Here is a 22,571-nt window from a genome sequence, read left to right on the forward strand (position 1 = left end):
TCATCCCAAGTATAAAGGTTTGGTCCCAAAAATTGATCTAATCTTTCTGCCACTCCAAGTGGGTCCTCAATCAAGTTTCCCATCTCGGTTCTTTTAAAATCTCGTAGGTCAGCCGAGTTTAGGGGTACAGAAATATATCCAATCATAGGCTGAGGTCCCCCCATGGGCATTTCCCTTAGAGGATACATCTGAGCTGCCCCTTTTTGACTTCTAGTCATGCGTCTAGGAGGAGGGGAAGACCCTTGTTCCGACTCCGGTGGGGGAGTGGGAGCTCTGGGGACCTCGGGAGGGGCTACGGGAGCAGGAGGAGGAATGTAAGGAGGGGGGGTTAGAAGGGTTTCGTCTAACTCTTCCTGCTTTTTCTTTTGTTTAGTTTTTACTTCATTCAGTGGGTAAAGTTTAGCTCCCGGTCTTTTTATCCATACTTCCGCATACTGACTCTCCTCCGGGTTAAGGGGTTTTTTATTATTGACCCAGAGGTTTAATTGCTGTCTTACCCAATCTTCTTCTGACCCATAGACTGGCCAAAAGGTATTTTTAGAAATCTTCTTCCCTCCCCATATCTTAGTACAGTATTCTATCATTTTCTGCTTATCTTTCCCTAGGGTTCCAGGGAAATACCTCCAATTGTCTAAGACATATGCCAAAGGGGTATTTTTAGGTACAGTGTGTACCCTTCCCATGGGAGTCGAAGGCTTGCTGCCCTTCGCCCCCATCTTCTGGAATATCCACAAACATACACTCACTCACTCCCCTTGTTCCTGGCCCAATCCCTCGCGGGAGATGGGAAACGCAGTACTTAAGAGTCCACACTCGCTTGGTTCAGTATATCGAACCTCTCATTCGTTATATTCCAGGAAACCCAGTCCCGCCCGAACGGCAAACCTGCGAGCAAATTCGCAATATACTTACGCGTCCTGCGTCTTCGTCCGGACTCCCGTGCACAGAATTTTTATGGGATTTTACCGGTTTTCTCCTTTGCTCACTATTCTAGAATTTAGGTTCGTCGGTAAGGTTGAGGTAGGCTGTCAGTCGCGGGGCCGCGGATTGCCGCGGGGCGCCTCCCCGGAGGACAGAAGCCCACCGTTCCTTATCCGAGTCACGGCACCAGGAATTGTTATAAATTGAGACCACAATGGACTATAATTCACTCTTTATTAATTATAGCAAGTAGAATATGAGCAAAGACAGCGCTGGACGGCAGGGGAGTCTGCGCTCCGCCAACTGCCGTGCTGAGTAGTTCAAACAGTCCCCTTTTTATACATCTTTACTTCCCTGCTCATGAGGTAGTGGAGGTACTCCGCGCATGCTTCAGTTGTTGTTAGGGGGGTCGTTTCCTGCCTCCTGGTATTTGTTGAGGCTGAAGTAAGAAGTCTTCCCTCTTTGTCTCATAGTTGATCTTTCACTCATATATCCTTATATGGGCTGTCTTGTCCTGTTTCTTGTCGCTTTCCTGGAAATCTGGTGTTTATCTTGCATGAGCAGTATCTGGTTCAGTTTGTGTGAGCGATTACAGTTATCTTATCTCACACAGGCGGCGTCCAGTGGTTGTTTGCATGAGTGGTTTCTGTCGTCTAACTTTACCTTGAGCTTAACATAAATCTTAATAAACAATACCTTAGTCCATAGTTTCTCACACCAGTCTTAGCTCTTTACAATATTAAATCAGCTACACTATGCTATCTGCCCAGAAGCTTTGGCTGAAGCAGGAGTGCTGGCAGTGAACTGGACCAAACCATCACAGAGGCCCCAGCTGGCCCTGGCTGGGAAGTGGGGGTCTGCAAACCCCAGGGACCAAGGTATCTGCAAACCTTGCAGGCTGGGGACAGTCTGGGTTGGGTCCCTGCTGTGGTGACAGCACCTCCTGTCTCCCACCTCCCCACAGGACCTGTGGGGACGCCCTTAGATGCCCCGGCTCAGCCTCCCGCAGGAGAAGCCCCAGCCTGGGTGGCCTCCCACCCTCACCCGCTGTGAGTGACCAAGGCGGGGCCCAGGCCCAGCCTCAAGCCTGTCTGGAGGCTGCCCTTCTCCTGGCAGGCTGTGGAGACCACGGGGCCCTGCCTGCAGGGGGGCACCCTCCCCTCCAGCCAGCAGGGCTGGGGCGCCCTGACCGCTCCCGGGACACCCTCTGCCCTCCGTCCCCACGGTGTCTCTCTCACAGGGCTCTTCCCGAGGTCTGTCCCCAGGTCCGGGCTGCGTCCGGCGCTGCACAAAGGGACCCCCAGGCTGGCGGCCCGCCCCGTGGCACTAGAAGGGGGGCGGGTCCTGCCCCGGGGGTGCGAGGGGCCGCAGCTGCCCGGTCAGGAAGAGGAACGAGCGCTTCGCGCGTGAGGCCTTCTGGGCCCTGCCGCGGCCCGTAGGCCGCCTCTGACCCGGAAGTGGACGGTGGGGGCGCTGGGACATTTAAACGGCGCGGAGCGGCGTGGCGGGGGGAGCGGCGCGGCCGGTGAGTGGCGGGGCCGGGCTGGGCCCAGCGTCCCCTCCGCGGGCTCGTAACCGGGGTCCTGGGCGGGTGGGAGCGAGCGAGCGAGCGGCTCCCCGGCCGGTCCCGGTGGCGCTCAGGCCCTGTCAGCCCCGTGGCAGCGCCGCCGGGGGGCCGGGCCCGGCGATTTGCTGGCTCGTCCCGGGTCGAGGGCTCGTCCGGCGGGTGCGGCGCCGTCAGGTTCTGCCTGGCGGCCCCCGGAAGGGCCCAGGCTGCGGTCCCGAGGGGGTCGGGGCTCCCTGGGCCGGAGCGCTGGCGTTGGCGCCTGGCAGGGGAGGCGGCAGGCGAGGGGCTGCCCTGGGGCTGCCCCTGGTCCCGAGGGTGCAGGGGGCGGCGGTCCCGCAGCCCCGCTCCCGGGCGTGCTCCTGGTGCTGGAGGGGCTGCGCCCACCCTCGCTGCTGTGCGCTGCATGGGGCCCTCAGACACCCCCAGAGCGTCATGTCCAGCGGGATGGCAGGCTGGTGATGAGGGCCAGTGCTGCTCTTCGAGAACAGCCGGGTGAAGATAACAGGGGCAGTTTTCATCTTGGGGCTGGCTAAGCGAGGATCTTCCCTCGGTGCTTCCCTGCTGGTGTTTCACTCATCCCCATCGCTGGCCCATCTCGGGGGGAGGCAGGGTGGGCATACCTTGTACCCACCTCTGCCTTCCCTCCGCTCCCCTGCTGTTAGGAAACTGTCAGTTCCTGGCTGCTCATGGAAAACTAATAACGAAATTGTAATGCGTGGGGGCTTGTAAGTCCCTGTTTTTTTTGTCTGTGTTCCAATTGCTAACTGCTAACATGATTAAAGTTGCAGAAATTACAGTGGAGGTGAGGTGCAAATGTTTATTCTTTACCTGTAAATAAAGATGGCAAACTCTTGTATCCCGGAACCGGTGTTTGGAGAGTAGTCTCGCTGGCTTTTATAAATGTTATCTACTTCTATGGAATTGGCAACGGGAGAAGGTGACGTTAAAAGAAAGCTTGCTGTAGACCTACCCGTGTGAGGGTTTTGTAATAGCGCTGTAGCAGGTCAGTCTATTAGAAAAGTTTAGCTATTGGCCAGCACCAATGGAAAATCTTAGGAACAAAAATCACAAACCACACAAAGAATTTTTCCTATTTATTCAGGGATTTTTAATTTTTGCTTTGTATTGTGAAGCCTATTCACATCCGTGCTCAATTACTTAAGTAAATCTTGCTGCAACACGCGTTGTTTCTCTGAAAGGGCCAGAGCAGGCACTCTGAGGAGGAGTCGGCTCTGTGGTCCCTGGTCCCTGCCAGGTGATGCCCTGTTTCCAGGCAGTGTGTGCAGAGGAGACTGCCTGGGTGCTTATCCTCTGTGCAACTGCAGAAAAAGGGAGAAGAGGGCTGGGTAAGGGCAAAGAAAAATTCCAAGCGTGGTGGGACTAGGGAAGAGAATACAAATTTCTCTTCTGCTGAGCTCTGTGTTCTGTCCTGACAACACCCCTGTGCTTAGGGGAGTGAAGAGAGAAAATTTTAATGGACAATATCCTTTATTTTAGCTTAGAGTCCAGTGCCCCTCAGTTCTGGCACAGAAGAGATGAGAACGAGCCCTGAAGTTCTCAATGTATCAGCTGGGGTGAAGTTCAGCTGTTCAGCTTCAAACATGTCTTGAAGGAAAAAAGGCATTTTTATGAAAACCCGCAGAAGAGAGCAGTTGCACTGGGCTCCATTATCCATATATTTCTATATTCCTCTTTGATGTTACATACAGCAAAAATCATTGCTATGTCCTGTCTATACCTATAATTTACCTTAATAGTAGCTGAGGACAATTTACTAGATTGTTTTGCTCCAAGAACTTACAAGCTAGAGCAGCTGAAAAAGGATTGAAAGATTCTTGGTCTACTTAAGTTCCACACTTGTGCAGCAAAGGTGGAGGCATAATCCCATCTACAGAAACTGGCACTGAATGGAGTGGCAGCCAGTGTGTCTCAATCACCAAGAATTATGAGCTCTTACAAGATAGTTGTGCTAGAGAATTTATTTTATTTCCATCTCACTGGGAGCGAGTTTATGGCTACAAAGACAAGCTGAAACAGTTAGTTTTGGTATTTGAACAAATGTCCTGTATAATCCAGAAGTGTCAGTCACTGTGAGAGGGAGGTAACAGGCAATGTATACCTTTTACTGCAACATTGAAGCACTGCACTAAGGCCGCAGTTATTTTTGAAGACTTCAGGTTGGACAGGACAAGATTTTACTTGGATACTAGCTAAACTGCTGCATCTGATACAGTCTGTCAGTCTCTGCTTTAATTTACCTGGCTTTTTCAAAGTCAAAGAAGAGTGGATTAAAGGAATCCCTTATATGTGGGGTGTCAGCCTCCGGATAAAAATCTGCATTTTGTGTGGCGTATGGGCAGGTATGGCTTACAGACCGTGGTCACTCCTAGATCACTGACAGGGATTTGGTGCAGGGCAGATGTTGTGCACATCGTGAAACCCCTTCCCCCAGTGAGTGGCTTACCAGCCCAGAATTTCTGTAAAGGTCAACACATTCTCACTTGGTACATTTTTGTGTCTTTCAGTGTAATCAATTTTATTTGACACTTTTTTTCAAGAAAATAACCCTATTTTCCCCTGTGTCTATTTATAACTCTTTGAAGTCTGGGCCTTTCACTGCACTATGGATCAGCTGGGGTATGTGAGAAGTGCTGCTTCTGCCCAAGGTGCCAAAGAGGGATTGAGCAAGCCCTCTGCTCCCCAGAAGAATGCTTACGCGAGGCTTGTGCAAAAGCACCACAGCGGCCGATTCCGGTCCTATTTGAATCACATTGCACAGAAGATGCAGCTAGAAGACAGCAGCTCCAATGGCTCCAGCTCGGATCTGGACCCGTCCCTGAGGAGAGGCCTGGTGAAGGATAGTCCAGCCAGGGATGGGTTGAATGCACACAGCTATTCACCGGTCAGAACATCTCACCTGGAACAGCCCATGCCTGGAGGATTTGAGAACGATAAACCCCAAACCGCTCTGAACAGATGTCCTCATAAAAAAAATGCCATTGTTAGTCCAGAAGGAGACTTGGAGGTGGAGGAAGACTATTATGTACATCAGCGTGGAGCTGCAGCTGACTTGTTAAATATGAGTGATGCCCTGGGTGGGAGAGTATCGAACGGCCTGAGACACCGTGCAGCTCTGCAGAAGTCTTCTGGTTCTGATGAAAAGGATGAGGAGGAGATGTGGAGGAAGAAACATAAGAAACGAGGCAGGTGTCCTGTCAACACAGATACAGCAGCTGGACACTTGTTGACTGAGCAGTTTAGTGAGGATGTGCTGGCAGTAAATGCCAGGAAAAACAGTCACTTGTCTCCAGGTGAAGTCCAAGGTGAGTTCACACTAATGAACTGTTTGGTCCACTTGCTGCAATTACTGTGGAATTGAATGTGATGTTTTAGTCACAAGTGAGTTAACATGAGCCAGTTCTACTCTCCAAGTTAGTCAGCCCTTAGTTACCTGTGGGTGGTTTTGTCCTGGTTTACAAGTAAGCCATCCGGCATGTGCAAATGGCTTCCTGTGGAGCCAGTTTGGTGCTGGCAGGACCTAATCCCCTGGCCTAAACCCTGTGAATGTGGCTGTGCTGCTTCCAGGATCAGCTCAAGACTAGGAGAGCCCAATTTCTGTGGTGTAATGTCCAAATTAATAAGACTGCTGGATCTGAGCTGACTCAGGGCAGAGTCATGCTTTTCTCTGCGTTGCCTCTTTCCGTATGGAGTGTTGGTTTGCCTTTGCAGAGGGTCCAAGTCCAACTAGTACGCAGGGGCTAAGATGCCTGTATGGTATCTAATTCCTGATACAGAGTGTTGACTCCGGTAAATTTTGCTGTTAGTAACAAAGAGATCACATCCTGCAGTAGTGAAGTGAATGTGTCTCTTAAATGCAATATTCAAGGCAAAAAGCCTGCTTACGGAGAGAAATCAAATTTTTTATTAAAGAAACCCCCAAAACACAGCATCAACAAGCAACCAAAGCCAGGCAGTTTAAATCTGATCTTTGAGTGTAATGGGTTAAAACTTCCTCTGAATGTTATTTATGGTGAAATACTTGGATAGCCTGATCTAATGAGCTACTACTGGAGGAGCTCATAAATGTCACCGTATTAAATTCGCTGTAACAAGTAGAAAAGAGATCGATTTCTCAGCTGGGTAAGATGGGCCTGAGGCCTATCACAACTCTTGAATTGGAAATCAAGTAAGTGTTTAACTAAATCAATCTCACAAAACTATGCCCTATCACTCAAGAGTGGCAAGTAATATGCTTTTCTCAAGGTTTATGGTATTTTTGAGGCTGTGACAGTAGATCATGTGCTAAAGTTGGTAAACTTTCATGAGTTCTTGCAAGACAGATCATCGTTAGATGATTAACACGTACAGATTATGCTAAAATTTGTTGATGAGCTTGATTTTTGAGAGGTTTTGTTTTTTTTTTTTGCATGCTTCATTGTAACACTATTTATTATGCTAGCCTGTTATAATAGACTTTGCTGCCTTTCACCGTTCAGCTTTTGGAGAGTAGGGAAGAGCAGCTAATGGAGATGGAGAGTCTAGAAGGCTTACAGTTTGTAGCCATGAAAACAATAGGTGCCTACTGGATTTTAGTCTAAAATAAAAATAACCTGGCTTTCAGAAGCAAGCACCTGCAGTTCCCTCCTGCTCTAGTTGGAAGCGGGGTTGCACAAACCCTTCGAAAACTAGTTGTTTGTTTAATGTAAAGACGTAGAGCAGAAAATATTGACCCTCATGTTTGACCTTCCAGGTGGAAAACTCACACCATGGGGAACATTATTGGAAAATTATTTGCTTAACAGTGACATCCTTCTTCTTCTTCCCCTGCATGCCTGCCCAGCCACCCTCCTGTGTAGCTGAGAGTGGTTACACTCCAGAACACTTGCAGGGACATGAAAACAGTTTCTTGGGGAGGAAGGAAATAGGAAGAAAAAATTATGTCATTTGATTCAGAGAAACATCTTTTCTGCTGTTCAGTTTGAGTATATTTTAGCACTCTTGTTTAAGTGAAATGAAGATTTTACAGTATGCAAGCACTTAGGTATAAGAACTCACACATCACAGTACCAGATTAATATTTTTTCACTTCAAAGCTTGTCTTTTTGTCTTGAAGCTGATATAAGTCATATTACTTTGCATAGGCAGGTGTCTGGTTTGATCAGTTTAAATCAAGGCTTGTGAAACTGTGATGGCAAGAATTGCTTCTGTCTTAGCGGTGAGGCATATAATCTTTTCAGTAGTGACATTTCCTCACAAATTAACTCTGTTCAGGCTGTTGTAGGCTTTCCAAAAGGCTCTTTGAGCTAATCTCAAAGCCAAGCATCTCTCTTTATATCACTTCGTTTCATTGTCCTCTTCTTAACAGCTCTTCAGCTCAGGCTTAGCCATGGTCAGGTTTGCATTGACCCTAAAACTGACAGTACTAAAATTGCAGGCAAGCATGGAGGACTGAGAAAACCCTTTGAGTGCCCTGGGGCAGGCTGTGGGACTGGTCCTTGTTAATGTCCTTCCAGTGGTGCAGCTGTTCCTGTGACCTTGGGGGAAGCAGAGTGGTTTGTGGAGCCCAAAACAAGCATCACTGAGCCCTGGAGCTCACTGCTGCTGAGGTGTGGCTGTCTGTGAGAAGCACTGAGGATTGCCTTTGTTATTCAACACTGTAAGCCCCCAAGATGAGGCTTGGGGGAAAGAAATAATTTCATAGCAGATAATTAAGAGACTGACCGTGTCAGTCTCTTCTGGTGTTCCATATAGTAACTGCTTTTCCTAAGTATTAGAAACTTTGCCGTTGTGAGAACTGAGTGTGAACAAAACTCCATTGTTCCTTGTCTGAAACGTGACATAGTCATGAAACTGCAGGTTGGATTCACTCTACGATATCAGCACTCTGATTTGGGAAGATGAATATAGACACATCCCTCAGATTGTTGCTCCTTTCTGTGTAGCTATAACCTCTGCAAGGAGAAATGCCATAAAGCCTCCTGTTCTGAAGTTTCTTCTCAAACAAACCCCAATAAGACAGGAAATAATCGTAAAATGCCGTTTTAAATTGTGATGCTTATAGTTTTTCATCTAATACAATTTTCCTGCTGGTATTTTTCCCTAAATCTCCAATCCTCTAGGTTCTTTGGGTGCTAAAATTTAGCTAAATTTCCATAGCAGAAAGTCTTTTATGAAGTCCCTTGGGTTGTTTTCTGGTTTTGATCAAAGGCTTTAAGGGCTTTCCCACTTCAATCTAGAGTTAGTCATCAAAATCTCTTTTCAGACTGACTGATGTTTCTGTCATAAAAGGGCTTAAACCCCCCTTTTCCTTGAGGAGAGAAGTACTGACTCTTTCTGCGGCATCTGTCTGTCACATGCTAGTAGTTGAGATTTGCATAGCTGCTAAGTGGAAATTCATCTTAAATCTCTGATGCGTTGTTTTATCAGTAAGTAGTTTATACCGAGCTGCGTGTTTTATTCGGGACAGCAAGGTTTCGGTTGCTTTTTGAGTACGTGCACTTCTCAGCCTGTTTTTGAGGGAACGTTGCTGTTTGATAGCACATTCCTGAGTCTGCTGGAAAGCCTGAAAAACAGACATCTGCAGAAGCAAACTGTCCTCCAAACGTGGAGTGCAGCACCGTCTTTGGGAACACCATCTCCTGGTCACACTTGATTTCAGAGGATCTTGGGAGCTAGAGTACCGTGGAGTGAGGTGGCTTTACTGATGCTGAGAGCTTGGATGGAGCAGGATGCTGGTGAAGGCTGATTGCTGTGAAATAGGTTCAGATTTTGCAGGGCTGGATATGCAGTGTCAGTCTGTATCTGCAGACATCCTCCTTGGGAAGAACACCACCACAGCTTCACTGGGTAGTCTCCTGAGGCTCTTCTCACTAAAAGCTTCACGGGTTTATGATGTGATGGAGGTATCTGTCAGGGTCAGCATGCCCCCTGAGTAGAAACAGACAATTCCTGGGTAACAACATGCCTCATCTGAAACAGCGTAAGAATTCCGTGGCCCTTTCTGATTTATCATCTGTCTGACACTTGGCATTTATTTGCCCAGCCTGTGGTACTTAACCAACTTGGGCAGCTTCCATGGAAGAATGTCACTGGCAAGCAGGCTGGTGTTTAGCATCGTAGCTTTAAAAACAATTGCTGCTGTTGGATGGTGGTGTTGTGTTTGTGCCTGCAATTCTGACATTTAAAAGGTTCAGGATAGGTAAAGGAAATATCCTGGAATGGCTTTTCTGCATGTTTGATGGGCACAGCTGGTCAAGAAATACTAGCCCTAACAAGATAGCAAAATCTTAGGGGTTTTGTCTTTCCATGGTACACTGCAGTAAATTTTGTATTTGCCTTTGATTCTCTGGGGGAACTTTGGAGTAGGGACCACAGCTTCTGCTTTTCCCTTCTTGTAATGCAAATTTAAGATAATGCCACTTTTCAGTGGTGAGTCTTCCAGTTCTTGTGTGGTGAAATTCAGTACTTAAGAATGCTGTTATCTCCCTATCTGGCACCAGTAAATATGAGCCAGCAATCTAGTAAAGGCCACAGAATCAGCTCAATAAATGGAGAATGTTGCTTGCTGTGGAAATCTTTAAAATGTAGCTAATCTTGCCAGGTCCAATGTAATTTTCCTTAGTTGACGTTAATCATAGTAATAAGATATGGGAGAGGAGGGAAAACTGGATTTACTGTATGGCCCCATCTGAGAAACACATGAAAAATAGAATGCTCCTTTCTCTAATAGTTTAGCAACGTCATCACAAACATAAATTTCTCTCCTGCTTTTGATAGAAAAAAATGTTGCATTCCAAAATCTTGTGCAACTAATGTTTTTGGCTAACACCAGCTATAGTATGTGAGTTAATATCTGATGTATCCTCTCTTGGGGAGATGAGATCCTGCCCTTGCAGGGACTGTGTTTTTTGTATGTGATCTAATAACCATCTTCCATGCCCTTTACCAGAGTCCTGAGCACACCGTGCTGCAGCAGGACTGAGTTCTGCAGCAGGAGCCCTTGCATTTGGCAGCAAAGCTCTGATCTCCTTTACCTACTAGTGCTCATGTGAAAATGCGCATCAGTGGAAACACCTGTTGCTGTTAACCTGCTATTTTTTTTTTTAATCTATGTTTTTTCTTCTCTTTAGCCCCCATTATGTAGCTCAGGTAACTATGCCTGTCAGTGTGGTGTTCATCCTAGGAAAATAATAGGCTAATACAAGAATTGAAATTTTCTTTAATCAGTTTTAAATATTTTCTTTAATGTGACTTGGCGTCAATTTATGCAACAAAGGTCCTGTTGAAGTCCCTTGGTGTCAGTTTATTATGAATTTAGGAGTTTGATGATAAAGGTGTGAGTATGGATGCTAGCATGTTAGCATAATAAAATTGCAGTGCATGTGTAATGGTTTAAAAGCTGTTTAGCTGAACTAATTAAATTCAGCAATAAATTGAGAATTGTTACCAACAGGTGTGTCTGGTTCCTGCAGTGTCATGTTCTGACCCTGTGCTGTTTAATACTTCTGTCAATCATCAGGAAGAAAGCATACAAGCAGAATTGAAAGGTTTTTTGGATGACTTGGAGACCGCAGGGAGTATTGAATAATGGGAGCAGTTACTGGCAGCCGTCTGGGTCACTTGGTGGACTGGAGCAAGCAAAACAAAATCCATTTGTCGGGCCAGCATAGAACCATGCTAGCAGTGTGAGGAACCCAGTGTGGGAAGCAATAGCTTGGAAAAAAGTTTTGAGCTTTTGATGGATTAATCAGCTGAACATCTCCCTCCTGTGAAATGTGGCCAAAAGGGTAATGTATGAGCATGGGAATTGGAAGATGGAGTATGGGCTGCGTGTGTCTTTGGCACAGCAGCAGCAGCAGCTTCTGGAGTATTGTATCCTGCGGTGATGCCCTCTGTTCAGGGTAGATGGTGATGAATTGATGAATACTCAGAGGACGGCCACAAGGAAGATTAAAACGCTGGGATCATGAGTGAATGATTTGAGGAACCCTGCTTTACTTATCAAAGAGATGCTTGGGGGAAGGGAGCTTTCAGTAAATTGCCTACATGGGGAACAGATGTTCAATAATAGGCTACTCAGTTGAGCAGATTATGATATAGCGCATTTGAGGCTAAATAAGTCCAGGCCTGGAATACAGCACAATTTAGTGGTGTGAGGGTGAATGACCACTGGAACCAAGGTTTGTGGTATGTGGGCTGTCACTGGCACGTTTAAAAGTCCTGATAACAAATCCTACTCCTGAAATGGGCTGTTGTTCAAACAGGAATTAATTTGAAAAACATCTCTGTCCTCTGCTATCCATGAGGTCAGCCAGCTCACACACCCCATTCAGGTCTGGCCCGTTGTTCAGATAATCTCTGAAGTGTCTCCTTCACCGCAGGTACCCAGGTAGGTAGGACAGATGCTTTGCAGCTGGCTTCAGTGGCTAATTGTGATTCCTCTCCAGGCCATGGCTGCTGCAGGGCTTTCACTGCTGCCTTGCTCTCCAGGCTCTGCTTCTGCCTCTCCTGTCTGTGTGCTGGTGTCCATCGCTTGCCCTCCCACCTCAAGCCCCCTGCTAACTAGCTCCATGCGATGCTGTGGGCTGCATGTCCCTAACTCCCTCTTGTGGGGAAATACGAGCTACGGAGAGTTGAAACTTGGCTGGGGTAGGATGGAAAACAAAATGTTGGGATCTATTGCATAAAATAATGCCTTCTGTGACAAAAATAAAAATTTCCAGGGTGCTGAAGGAAAATGTCAACACTAGCAGCTGCAGCCCACAGATGTATGGGGCCGGTCACGCCTTGGAGAGTATTTCAGGCTCTCTACAGATACAAGCCTGCAGTGATAATGCGTTTTTGTTCAGTTTGTATGTTTTTAGGCATTTTTCCTCCGAAGTAGTAAGGGTTGTGAATTATGTACCTGCTACACTGAATGAGCAGTATGGGCTTCATCAGCAAATTGTCTTATTCTGCAGCGCATTGGGTAACCTTGGGATATGTATGAATCTGAAAGCGTTTTTTTCATTTCTTCAGCTGTTAATGTCTTCTAGTACGTTAGCACCTCCCGTCAGGTGTTTTGCCTTTCAAAGCCTCTTGGCTTCCTCTGATCTTCTAGCAACTTGCTTCCCTCAAACCACTGAAGCCCAGAGAAATCAAAGAGAAAACTTACGCAAAATTATGTTTTTAAAGTGTTTTTCCCGAAGTGCTGAAGAAGCCTTCTTACAACATAGTTGCTGGATGAAACAAAGAGCAAAAGGTGTTGTGGAAGATGGTTTGGGAGGATGGAAGGACGAGGGGGCAGTGGAAGCAGCCCTGACCCACATCCCAAGGCAGGAGTGGAAGCCTGGAGGAGTGCAGTCATCAGGCGGAGTAGGTAGTTAGGAGGTCACGAGCAGGGTGGAGCAGGTTCACAGAGAGTCCTGAAAACCAGAAGAGCTGTATCCCCTCCCTGACAACACCACTGTGCTGCTGCACACAGCTGGAGCACAGTAACTATTTTGATAAACTTTTAGTCTATTGCTACTAAATGAGTTTCGTCACCAACCCGTAGTTCAGAGCATGGAATGGTATCTTTGGCTCTTGCACTCATGTAGTATTCCTACAACACAAACCCTGCTGAGGAATTGAATAAAACTGCAATTACTGTCTGAGTTACTGAAGTCAAAATCCTGCAAGTATCAGGATGCTTGGAAGCGTTTTCGAAGATGAAGTGTGGTGTCGTGGGCACGTGATCTTGGGGGTCAGGAGCAGCTTCCACAGCATTGTTTTCCGCAGCAGAAAGAATCCATTGTGCATTTTCCTTCATTTCAGTTTTTCAAAGCACAGGGCCTTCCAGAAAGCCAAAGTCAGCAAGAACATTTTCATTTTCCCTAGTTCCATACTGAAATCTAGGGACGTGCAGCACAAAAGTTTTAAATAAGTATGTGCAATTTAAAGCAAAAGAGCAGTGGCAACATGTGCTTCCACCATGTATGTGGTTCCCAGCTCATTTTTATGGGTCTGGAAGTGAGCATCTGTCTTTGCTCCTGACTTTCCTGAGTGTCCATGAACATGCCACTTCACATTTTTGCTACCTCCATCCCTAAATAAGAATGTTTCTTCCTCAGTGGCTCACTGTAAGAATGCTGAATGTCTGAATCTTTTACAACCAGCTACAGTGGTATGGTCACCTCCAAAAGCAGCTCATGGCCCTATAAACTCACTCACAAACCATGACAGCCTGTATTTCCCCATCCAGGAGTCACTGGCTGGGGACAGGCTGCCTTTATGCAGCCAGCTGTCCCTCGTGTGGCAAGGATTCCCTTTGTGCTTTTTTTTCTTGGATGCTCAACTCTCCTCTGCAGATTTTGGCAGGCTTTCTGTCAAAAATGTTTAGAGAATCACCTTCTCCAAAGAGGCAGGGCAAGAGAGGTCTCCATATTTGTTCCCGGGTACACAGATGGCTCACAGTCAGACTGCATCCCGGTGCACGAACACAATCGCACCGGTAGACAAGCTGCTGGCTGGCACAGGCGGAGCTGTGTTATATTGTACAGGGTTCCTGGTAACCAGTTGGGCTGTTGCTAGAGGGACCGGTTGCTGTGAATCACTCCTGAAATCACATTTAAGAGCTGTGTGGACAGGCCTTCACTTTAAGTGCTGTCTTCTCATTTTATTTTGATTTGTCTTGATGGTGGAAAGTTATAGCTCAGATTTACGCCGTGTCTGGGCACTGGTGGCCCATCATAATGGGTCAATTAGTGGAGACTGGTGGGCATGGGAGCTAGTTCTGGCAGCTGGATTTCAATACATCATCCACTCAGTTCAGGATATTTGCATCGAATTTACATTTTGGCTGAGCCTGTGCATGTAAATGTAGGTCTGCATTGTTTCTCTTCTTTGAATGACTGTTTAATTAACTTTAAACTTAATTATGCAATCTGCCATCTGCCTAAATCCCTACAGTGCTGTCATATCACTGTCCTTTTCCACTTCCGCAAAGATACTCCCTTTCCCGGAAGTTTGCCCTATTTTTCAGTCATTAAGATAATTTCAAATCATTCATATCCTTGGTTATTTCTGAGGAGGACTCACAGCCACATTGTAGGAACTCCCTTTAGCTATGTGGTCAGGCTTGGACTGAGCACAGGCGTGTGCTGCAGAACCTCCAGTTTAGGATTCTTTGAGTTTATGTTTCATCAGAGAAAAAGGATCTTTTTTTATTTGCTTGTGATAAGGAGAATATGCTTTCAGACTTTCTCTTTAGACCCCAGATTGAGCATCTGAAATGCTGCCTACCAGGTTTATCTCCTGAAGTCTCTTTGCTGCAATGAAACTGAACTGATAACATATCTCAATGTCTTGCCTTTCCACTCCTACATCTCTAATGAATTCTTTCCCATGACATCCTCATTTCTCTCTATTGCTTTGTCTTTAATCTTGAGCCATCTACTTTATTTAACCTCTTTGCTTCACGATACTGTAAAAGGTATGGAGGTGGTTCTGTTCCAGGGCTATCGGAGAACTCTGAACTCATTTAATCCATGTTGAGAGCAGTGTTGAAGCACTGCTGTTCCTAGCACAGGCTGGAGCGGAGCTGAGCTCACAGGGAGTGTGGTGGATGGGGTTTGGTCCTGTTTGTGTTATTGAGGCTCTAGCACAAACTTTTGCTTGAGATAAAACCCAAGGAGTGTCTTTTTTTCTTCCTGGTACAGAACTCTTTCCTTGAGCAGCTCTACCAACAGTTGTCTTTGTGTTTTTCCTTTTAAAACAAGAAAGAACAAAAAAGTACTTGGCTGTTACCATTAGTGGAACACTTAGTCTCTTACATACGCAAAATATTTTGCAAAACATAAATAGGTAGTTACTTCTGGCCTGTCTATGACCATTGTTTTTGTTGACATAACTCGCATTTGAGATCACTTCAGTGGTGTTTGTTGGCTTTGCTGGTTATTTATGACTGTGTGTGGTAATTTGATCCCAGCTATTGTAGTAGGAGTTATATCATATGGCATATACTGGATGTCACCAGTGCATTACAAATTAAAAACAATCTAACAAATGTATTTCAGCTTTTAAAATTTGAGAGGGAATTATTTTAGAGGCTTCTTCAAGCAGTGGAAAATATCAAATAGCTTTTAAATTGCCTGTTTAAGCATATGAAAGGGGAAGACATGGGGATCCTAACAAAACCACCCTGATGTTAATGCGGTTTGTACTGGCAAAGCATGATTTTGCTAGTAGAGTTTATTTGACTTTGAAGAATGAAACGAATAGTTGCCTGGTACTACAGTGTCAACACTAGGTCTGTGCCTATCCAGAGCTACCAGCCAGGAACTGCGTCCCCCCAGCTCATCAAACCTGGCACAGTTAGATTCACAGAAGTACCTGCAATGAGTTTTTCAGGGGCTTTGTAGAATTTGGGATTTTTTGGGTCACAGGCGTCTTTTCAAAACAATGCAGAGTTTCTGTTGGCTGAACTCTTGTACTGAGACTATTAATAGACCCTGTTACACATCAGCATCCATAGTGGCTCATAAAGTTGCAGATGGGACTTCCTGGCAGGTCATGGGGAATATTCATTTGCTAAAAGACCAAATTTGATGATTTCTAAGATTTGCTTTGCCAACTCTGCCAGGAGCCAAGGGCCAACTTGTACTTGTAGATCTGTGAGGTGATGCCTTGCGCTGTCACATGGTTGGACTCTTAATTCATTAAGTCTCTAGTAAGGATGAGCCTGAGCATGCTTTACATAGCTTTCTTCCCATGCTTAACCTAGTCTGACTTAAATGGGAGTGTAGGACTAAGCAGGGGTTGGCGTCAGAGTAGTTTTCATTGCCTTTAGTTGGTTAATTCCCACTTTTGGAGGTAGCGCAGTGTTGGGTGACCCTTCATTTGGTAGCTGCCATGCCTTCTAGCTCTTGGGTGTATCCTTACAGCATTTTATTAAGTGCATAGCTGGGTTGTCTTGAAGAATTAAATGTCAGGGAACCTCTTGGAAGGTTTAAAGGAAATTGGTTTAAGTCATTGAAATGTGTCAGCGATGAAATGAAACATTGTAGAAATACGGACAAATATTTAGTAATCATGTGCTGAGAGTGTCTCATTAACTGATAACAAGTTGTTCTATTGCATGTTATCAGTTCTGGGGATATGCTTCTGTTTCGTCTCACGCCTATGCTAACTGTAAATCGGGGGTATTTGAAAGATTCCTTTGCATATCTAGATCATGATCTAATGCTGGGAAGCAATGGAAAATCCTCTTAGCAATAGCAGAGTTAGCAGAGGTGTTGATGCCCAGTCGTGGACTGATAAAGCTAAGCAGTAGATGGAAGTATTTTGTGTTGGAAAAGTTTGTAGCAATATTGTTCCAGCCAACGCTTTCAACGTAATTCCTTTTTTTAAATGTAAAAGGAACGTGTTGAGATAGCTGTCAGTGGCATGAGTACTAAACCTGTAGAGGTGTTACCAGCACAATTGTTGGGGTGCTCTCACAGCCCTGCCCACGCCAGGGAGCTGAGTTAAATATAAATAATGTAGATGGTAACAAAGCTGGAAGTTTAGTTAGAAGTAAAAATGCCTAGTGACAAGGTAGATGCCCTTTGACAGGAAAGGGGAAAGCTATACCATGATGTCCATATCTTGGAATTCACTTAAATCTCTCAAGTAAAACTAGTTCTTGCTGGATCCTGGATGGGAGATATCCAAGGAGTCATGGATGTGCTGATAAAAATTCAGTGAGGAATACTTTCCTTCTGTGCTGGTAGTAATCAAATAACCTGTCAGGTGTTAGAGGGCAGTTGGAAATGTTTTATTTTTGGTAAAGAAAATTGAGGGTCTTGGTTCTTTCTTGTGTAAAGCAATATGCAAATTTTAATATAAAATTAAAGACTTTCTGGCCTTGCTAACTTCATGTTTAGCTGAACATTTTGGTTGATTTAGTTGACCATCTAGTTGATCAACTGACTAACAGATGTAAATTTAATTAAATGCAGTACTTTTTGAAACCTAAACTATAGAGTGATTTTGTATAAATTATGTCAAAATAAGCTGATTTAAAACATCTAGCCTCCTCTCTTACTGTAAGCCAGATCAATTATTCTGGGAAGCTGCCTGCATGCATTTTTTTTCCAAAATAAGAAAAGATTAATAGGTACTTAGCTTTAAAGACCAAAATGTGCCATTGCGTGATGTCATTGTTGTTGTGACAGAGATGAAGTGTGATGGTTTGGATTCTCCACTGAGCTCCAGTGCTGTTCTTCCGGCAGAGCTCAACCAGCCGCTGCTGCCTGCACGCTGGATGCCAGACTGGGATCCTGAGTTGGAGCCAGCCCCCAGCTCCATCCTTTCTGCTCCTTTTCCTGGTGCTCATGTTGAGAATAACAGTGAGCCGCTGATTGGAGACTGTTCTGAAAGCCCACAAATGCCACTCACTGTTCATGCCTCTAGCTGTGGAGGTGGGAGGTGTGTGTTTCTACTTCCCACAAGTGCTTCCCCTTGGCTAGTTTGAAGGGGTTCCCTGCTCCATAGGTGGAATTGCTGGTCCTGTTTAGGTGTCCCTCTGTCACAGTCGTAGGGAGCCTTCCTGCCTGATACAGGTGTTGGAGTTGTTTCAACCTAAGTCTCCCTCCAGAGGACTTCAATGGTTGGACTAGATGATCTTCAAGGTCTCTTCCAACCTAGGTGATTCTGTGATTCAAATTGTTACTCCTATATTATTTCCAATTGAAAATGGCAGAACATCTAGAAATCCTAGGCATGTGGTGGCTGCATCCACGGACAGCAGCTCTGCATCATCCGTGCAGCCAGGTAAACATACCCAAACATGTTGCATTTGCTGTGTGTTGTGAATACTTGGGTGTCTGGCGTTACAATTGCCCTGTTCAAGCTTGAGTGGTTCTGCACAGGCAGATGTGTTTGGTGCATTGTGGTTGTTTCAAGCCTCCTGTTAGGACGCATCAACCAACCTCAGCTCTCAGTCACTATGCTTTGGTCTCCCTTCTACTGAAGTTACTTTTAATTTTTTTAATTATATTTATTTATTTATTTAGTCATTGATTATTTTAATGCCTAGAATGTGTTATTACTTTGTGTGACATCTTACCCTAAGAGATCTTGCTATATCTTACAAATCACACAACTGTAACACCACAGGAAAAGTCAAGATTTCTGACACACCTGGTTCTGGAATAGAGTTTAACTAAGTTTAATAGAAGTTATTTCAGAAAGGATAGTCTCAATATAGCTTATGCTATCTGTAGAGTAGTCAAATTACAGTTTGCTTTGTGGAATAATGTCTGTTTATCCGTCAGAATATTAATGCTGGGCAGCAGGGACAGCAGGAAAGCCCGTCACGAGAAGTGTTTCTGACTTCCAGTTTTACAGGACAGGTGCATTACAGAAGCAAATATTGAATCTAGTTGAAACAGATGGCAACCTGTAGTTAGCTCTTTTTCTTTTAAAAGGAGAAATACAAGAAATTACAGTCATGCAGAATTTGATGTGTTCCAGTTGAATGCTAATTGTGACAGTTGTCTGTGGCTTTGTAACAGGGGTGGTTTTGTTTAGCCATAAATGTCACAGCCAACGGGGTCAAATACTTATCCAAAGTGGCTGTGTGTAAACTGGCTTGCCAGCCAACTATGTCGAAGCAGAGTTTGTTCATCTGAGTAAATTTTTTCTTTGAGTTTGTGTCTGAGTCTGAGCGGATGTAAAATCCCACTGGAGAGCAAGCCAAAGGCTTAAGTGTTGGAAACATGCAAGTGCCTCTCTGCATGTCTACCTTTCAGCACGGAAAGGTGCTTCTCCACCCTTTGCTGTTGCTGTGCATTATTTTTGGCAGTAGTGGCCCCAAACTTTCTGAACTGATGGCCACAGCAAGTGCTGGGACAGCTCTGTTCTGCAGTGCCTAATTCTGGCTCTCTGCTCACTTCCCAACTCAATAGATATTTTTTTCTCTTTTTCCCCCTGCATTATAGTTTTCTGCTCTCTTTTTTTCAGCTCTTTCTTAATTACATGTTAAGATTTAGCCTTCTTTTTATCTCAAGTTCTTTAATTCATAGTAGTATTTTCTGTGACTTGCTGTCATAGAAACAAGGGCTTTAGAGGACCTTATGAGCTCGTGTAATCCACTTCACTACCTCAAGGAAAAAACTGCTCTTTTTAGACCAACTCTGGCAGACGTCTGTCTCACCTATTTTTAAGAACCTCCAACGAAGCAGATTGCATGACCTCTCTGGGTGATCAGCCCAGTGCCTTGCTTTTTTAATACTATTTCTGAGATCCTGCCTGTTGCAGTTTAAGTCAGATTCCTTCACCAAAATGTCTCTATCCAGAGAAAACCATGTTGCCAATTTAAAAACTATTCTGCTCAGATCTCTCTAGTCCATACTTTTACTTCTGGTGTCTGTTTTTGAACTTAATCTTTTGATCCTTAGGGCATTTGCAAATCAGTTAATTTTAGTTCTGTCTTACCATGTGGTCCATACAGGTAGTATTGCCTCGTTTGCATCGGTTAAAACCTAAACGAGCGGCTGCGCTTTTGCTGTGTTACAGCTGCAACCTCCCTCGGACAGGCTCCTCCCTGACAGCATGTGCGGAGTATGAAAAGCTTGTTCGTGTAGAAAAAGGCCAAACTACGTTGCCCTTATCGTCACTGAAAACGGAGGTCCCCACTTTATTTCAGTGTCCCATTTGGAGACACTGCTGTGGCATTTAATCCCTTCCTGGGCTGGTCTGAGCCGGCACCTTGAGTTGTCCCTCTGCCTGTCTTGGTGTCTCCACTCCTGAGTTAGGAGGATCCTTCTCTCATTCTGCTGATTTACCTGTTATTATACATATGAAAGTTGCTTTTTGTCTGTGGCTGAGTAGAGTAGCAGTTTTCTCTTATTGTACCCTATTTGTAAAGATCTTTGCTTAAGTACAGCTTTTTAAACATTGTTTTTCTCGCTGCCTCAGTTTAATTCTATGAAGCAATCTGTGATTTAGTTTGTGAAGTATAGCATACGTAAAAAAATTTGCCTTGTAACTTGGATAGCCCCATAGCAAATAAGTTGGCATTGCACGTTTTCTGACTTGCAGGTACAAGCTTGTACCCAGGGAGCGGAGCCAGGAGGGGCTGGAAGGCAAAGCTGTGATGACATGTTCAGTCTCCAGGTGGAGGGCCAAGAGGGCAGCTGTGCGGCGCTGGGTTGCATTCCAATGTGCTGATCCGTGGAACAGCGTTGGCATACACTTTGGAAGCTGCTGCTTGCTCTCCTGGCTGTAGGGAAGGGGCTGAGGTGATGGCAGGGAAGGAGGGGGTGAGTCTTTGCAGAATATTTTTGTATGATTGTGGCCTATTCTGAGCAAGCTGGACATTTGGAGCCTTGGCATTTCTTTGTGGCGTGGTTGTGTATTGTGCTGCCTCTGGTAGCTCAAAGTTAATTACCCCAGAGTGGGTTGTTGAGAATTTTTTTTTTTCTCCTTGATTCCTGAACTGCTTAATTAAGTTGTAGGGAAGTTATATTTTCTCACTACTTGGGGGCTTAATGGGGTGGAGGTTTTGGAAACAGTTTAACAATTTCACATTTTATATGCTCTAATGAATTTCCCAGGATTTTGGAAGGGTCGTATCCAACTTTAATATCGTAATTTCCAGAGTTTTATTTATGCTAAAATAAGTTAGTGTTGGATTAAGAAGCGCAAAGAGCCAACAGATTACAAATGAACTAATGAAGACATCGTTTCTTTTGGATAAAGAGCATGATTCACAGTTGTGACTTGTACTGAAGTACTGCAGACCATGAGTTTCACCAGGACCACAAGCTGGCAATGGGGTTCCTCTTCCCTCCCCTGTTATTTGAAACCTGTGTTTGATTTCAGGTGCAGAAAAGAGAGGGTTTGCAAGGACCAGAAACAACTCTGAATCTGCAAGAACTCCCCAGAACTTCGATAGGAAGAGGCAACTCTCTCAATCGCAGACAGAAACAATGAACAATTCAGACAGCAGAATAAATCCTAGACAACTGGGAACTCCCAGAGGTATTAAAGCAGAGTGCATACACGCTTCAGGAATAAGCTGCCTTGAAGCATGTGCTCAGCACTATTAAAAGATGGGCTGGGATGAATGCTCTTAACTCTAAAATGAGCTGTAAAAGACTGTCGATTATTTGTAAAATATGATTATTCCAGGCTTTTTGGTGCTCTGAAGTCGGGTGCCAGTATTTCGAGGGAAACTGTTCTCAGAAATTCAACTTTGAATTCAAAGCCTCTGTACAGCTGCTGTTAAGATACATAGACAAGTTTGGTGGGCAAGATAACACTTATGAATTTTTGTTTGCAGGAGGATCCTATGCTGCTGTCCCAACATCAGGTGATAGAAAGAATCTAAATAAACCCACTCGAGGGAGGAAGAAGAGTATATTTGAAGCCTACATGTCAAAAGAAGATGTTTCAGCAGGACTGAAAAGGGGAGAGCTAATTCAGGTGCCTGGAACATACAACGCCCATGCTCTTGTGATAAGTCTGTGGAAATCACAGGCAGTTGTTGGAAGTCAATGTCAGTTGGTTGCATGACAGGGAATTGATGTACCACTTGTAGATGCTAGAGGAAGATTTTTTTCCCTTTCTTAGAAGGTTCTAGAAGTGGAATGAAATCTTTTATGTTCAGCTGAAGTATAGTTTTTGGTTTGATGGCATGTTCTGTAAAATTCCTGATCCACACTCATGATGAATTGCAGAGATCTGGTTGGATGGTCTGCTAGCTGTGACAGTCATTATTGTGGAGACACTTGCTTTTACAAATGTTGCTTACAAAAACAGCAGGTGCTGGCAGCCTTTGTCTTTGTCAGTGTAAGTAAAAATGAACGCCTTTAGCAAGATACTTCTTGCTGAAATTCCTCACAAAGATGTTTATTAGTCCTCAGCAATTAGATGCAGACGACTCTGCTTTCAGATCTACTCTTCTTTTTTCAATCTATCAGCTCTTCCCAGAAGTCTCTCTCCCTCCCAAAAAAGGGAGAGTGATGGTGCAAGTAATGCTGTGGTTTCTGGGGTCTCTTAGGGCTGTGCAGGGCACTGCAATAACTTGTTATAAACTGATGCAACTGATTAAACTAATGTCACATGGCCAGGCAGTAGT

At 44.9% G+C, this 22,571-nt stretch overlaps 1 protein-coding gene across 3 annotated transcripts in view; it reads left to right on the plus strand.

Annotated features, from left to right (window-relative positions):
- Positions 1 to 2,379: 2,379 nt before the first annotated feature.
- DIS3L2 (DIS3 like 3'-5' exoribonuclease 2) overlaps positions 2,380 to 22,571 on the plus strand; it is a 193,088-nt gene continuing 172,896 nt past the window's right edge. The window contains exons 1-4 of one of the 3 annotated variants that reach the window (XM_074834087.1): positions 2,380 to 2,446; positions 5,092 to 5,811; positions 21,314 to 21,472; positions 21,774 to 21,916. In XM_074834087.1, coding sequence (XP_074690188.1) covers positions 5,112 to 5,811; positions 21,314 to 21,472; positions 21,774 to 21,916 — 1,002 coding nt within the window. In that variant the 5' untranslated portion in view covers positions 2,380 to 2,446; positions 5,092 to 5,111. Of the gene's footprint in view, positions 2,447 to 5,091; positions 5,812 to 20,638; positions 20,752 to 21,313; positions 21,473 to 21,773; positions 21,917 to 22,571 lie in introns of those variants that run through there. The other 2 variants (XM_074834088.1, XM_074834089.1) reach the window with 2 other exon arrangements.

Source organism: Strix aluco, chromosome 9, assembly GCF_031877795.1.
Source record: "Strix aluco isolate bStrAlu1 chromosome 9, bStrAlu1.hap1, whole genome shotgun sequence".
Classification (NCBI taxonomy): domain Eukaryota; kingdom Metazoa; phylum Chordata; class Aves; order Strigiformes; family Strigidae; genus Strix; species Strix aluco.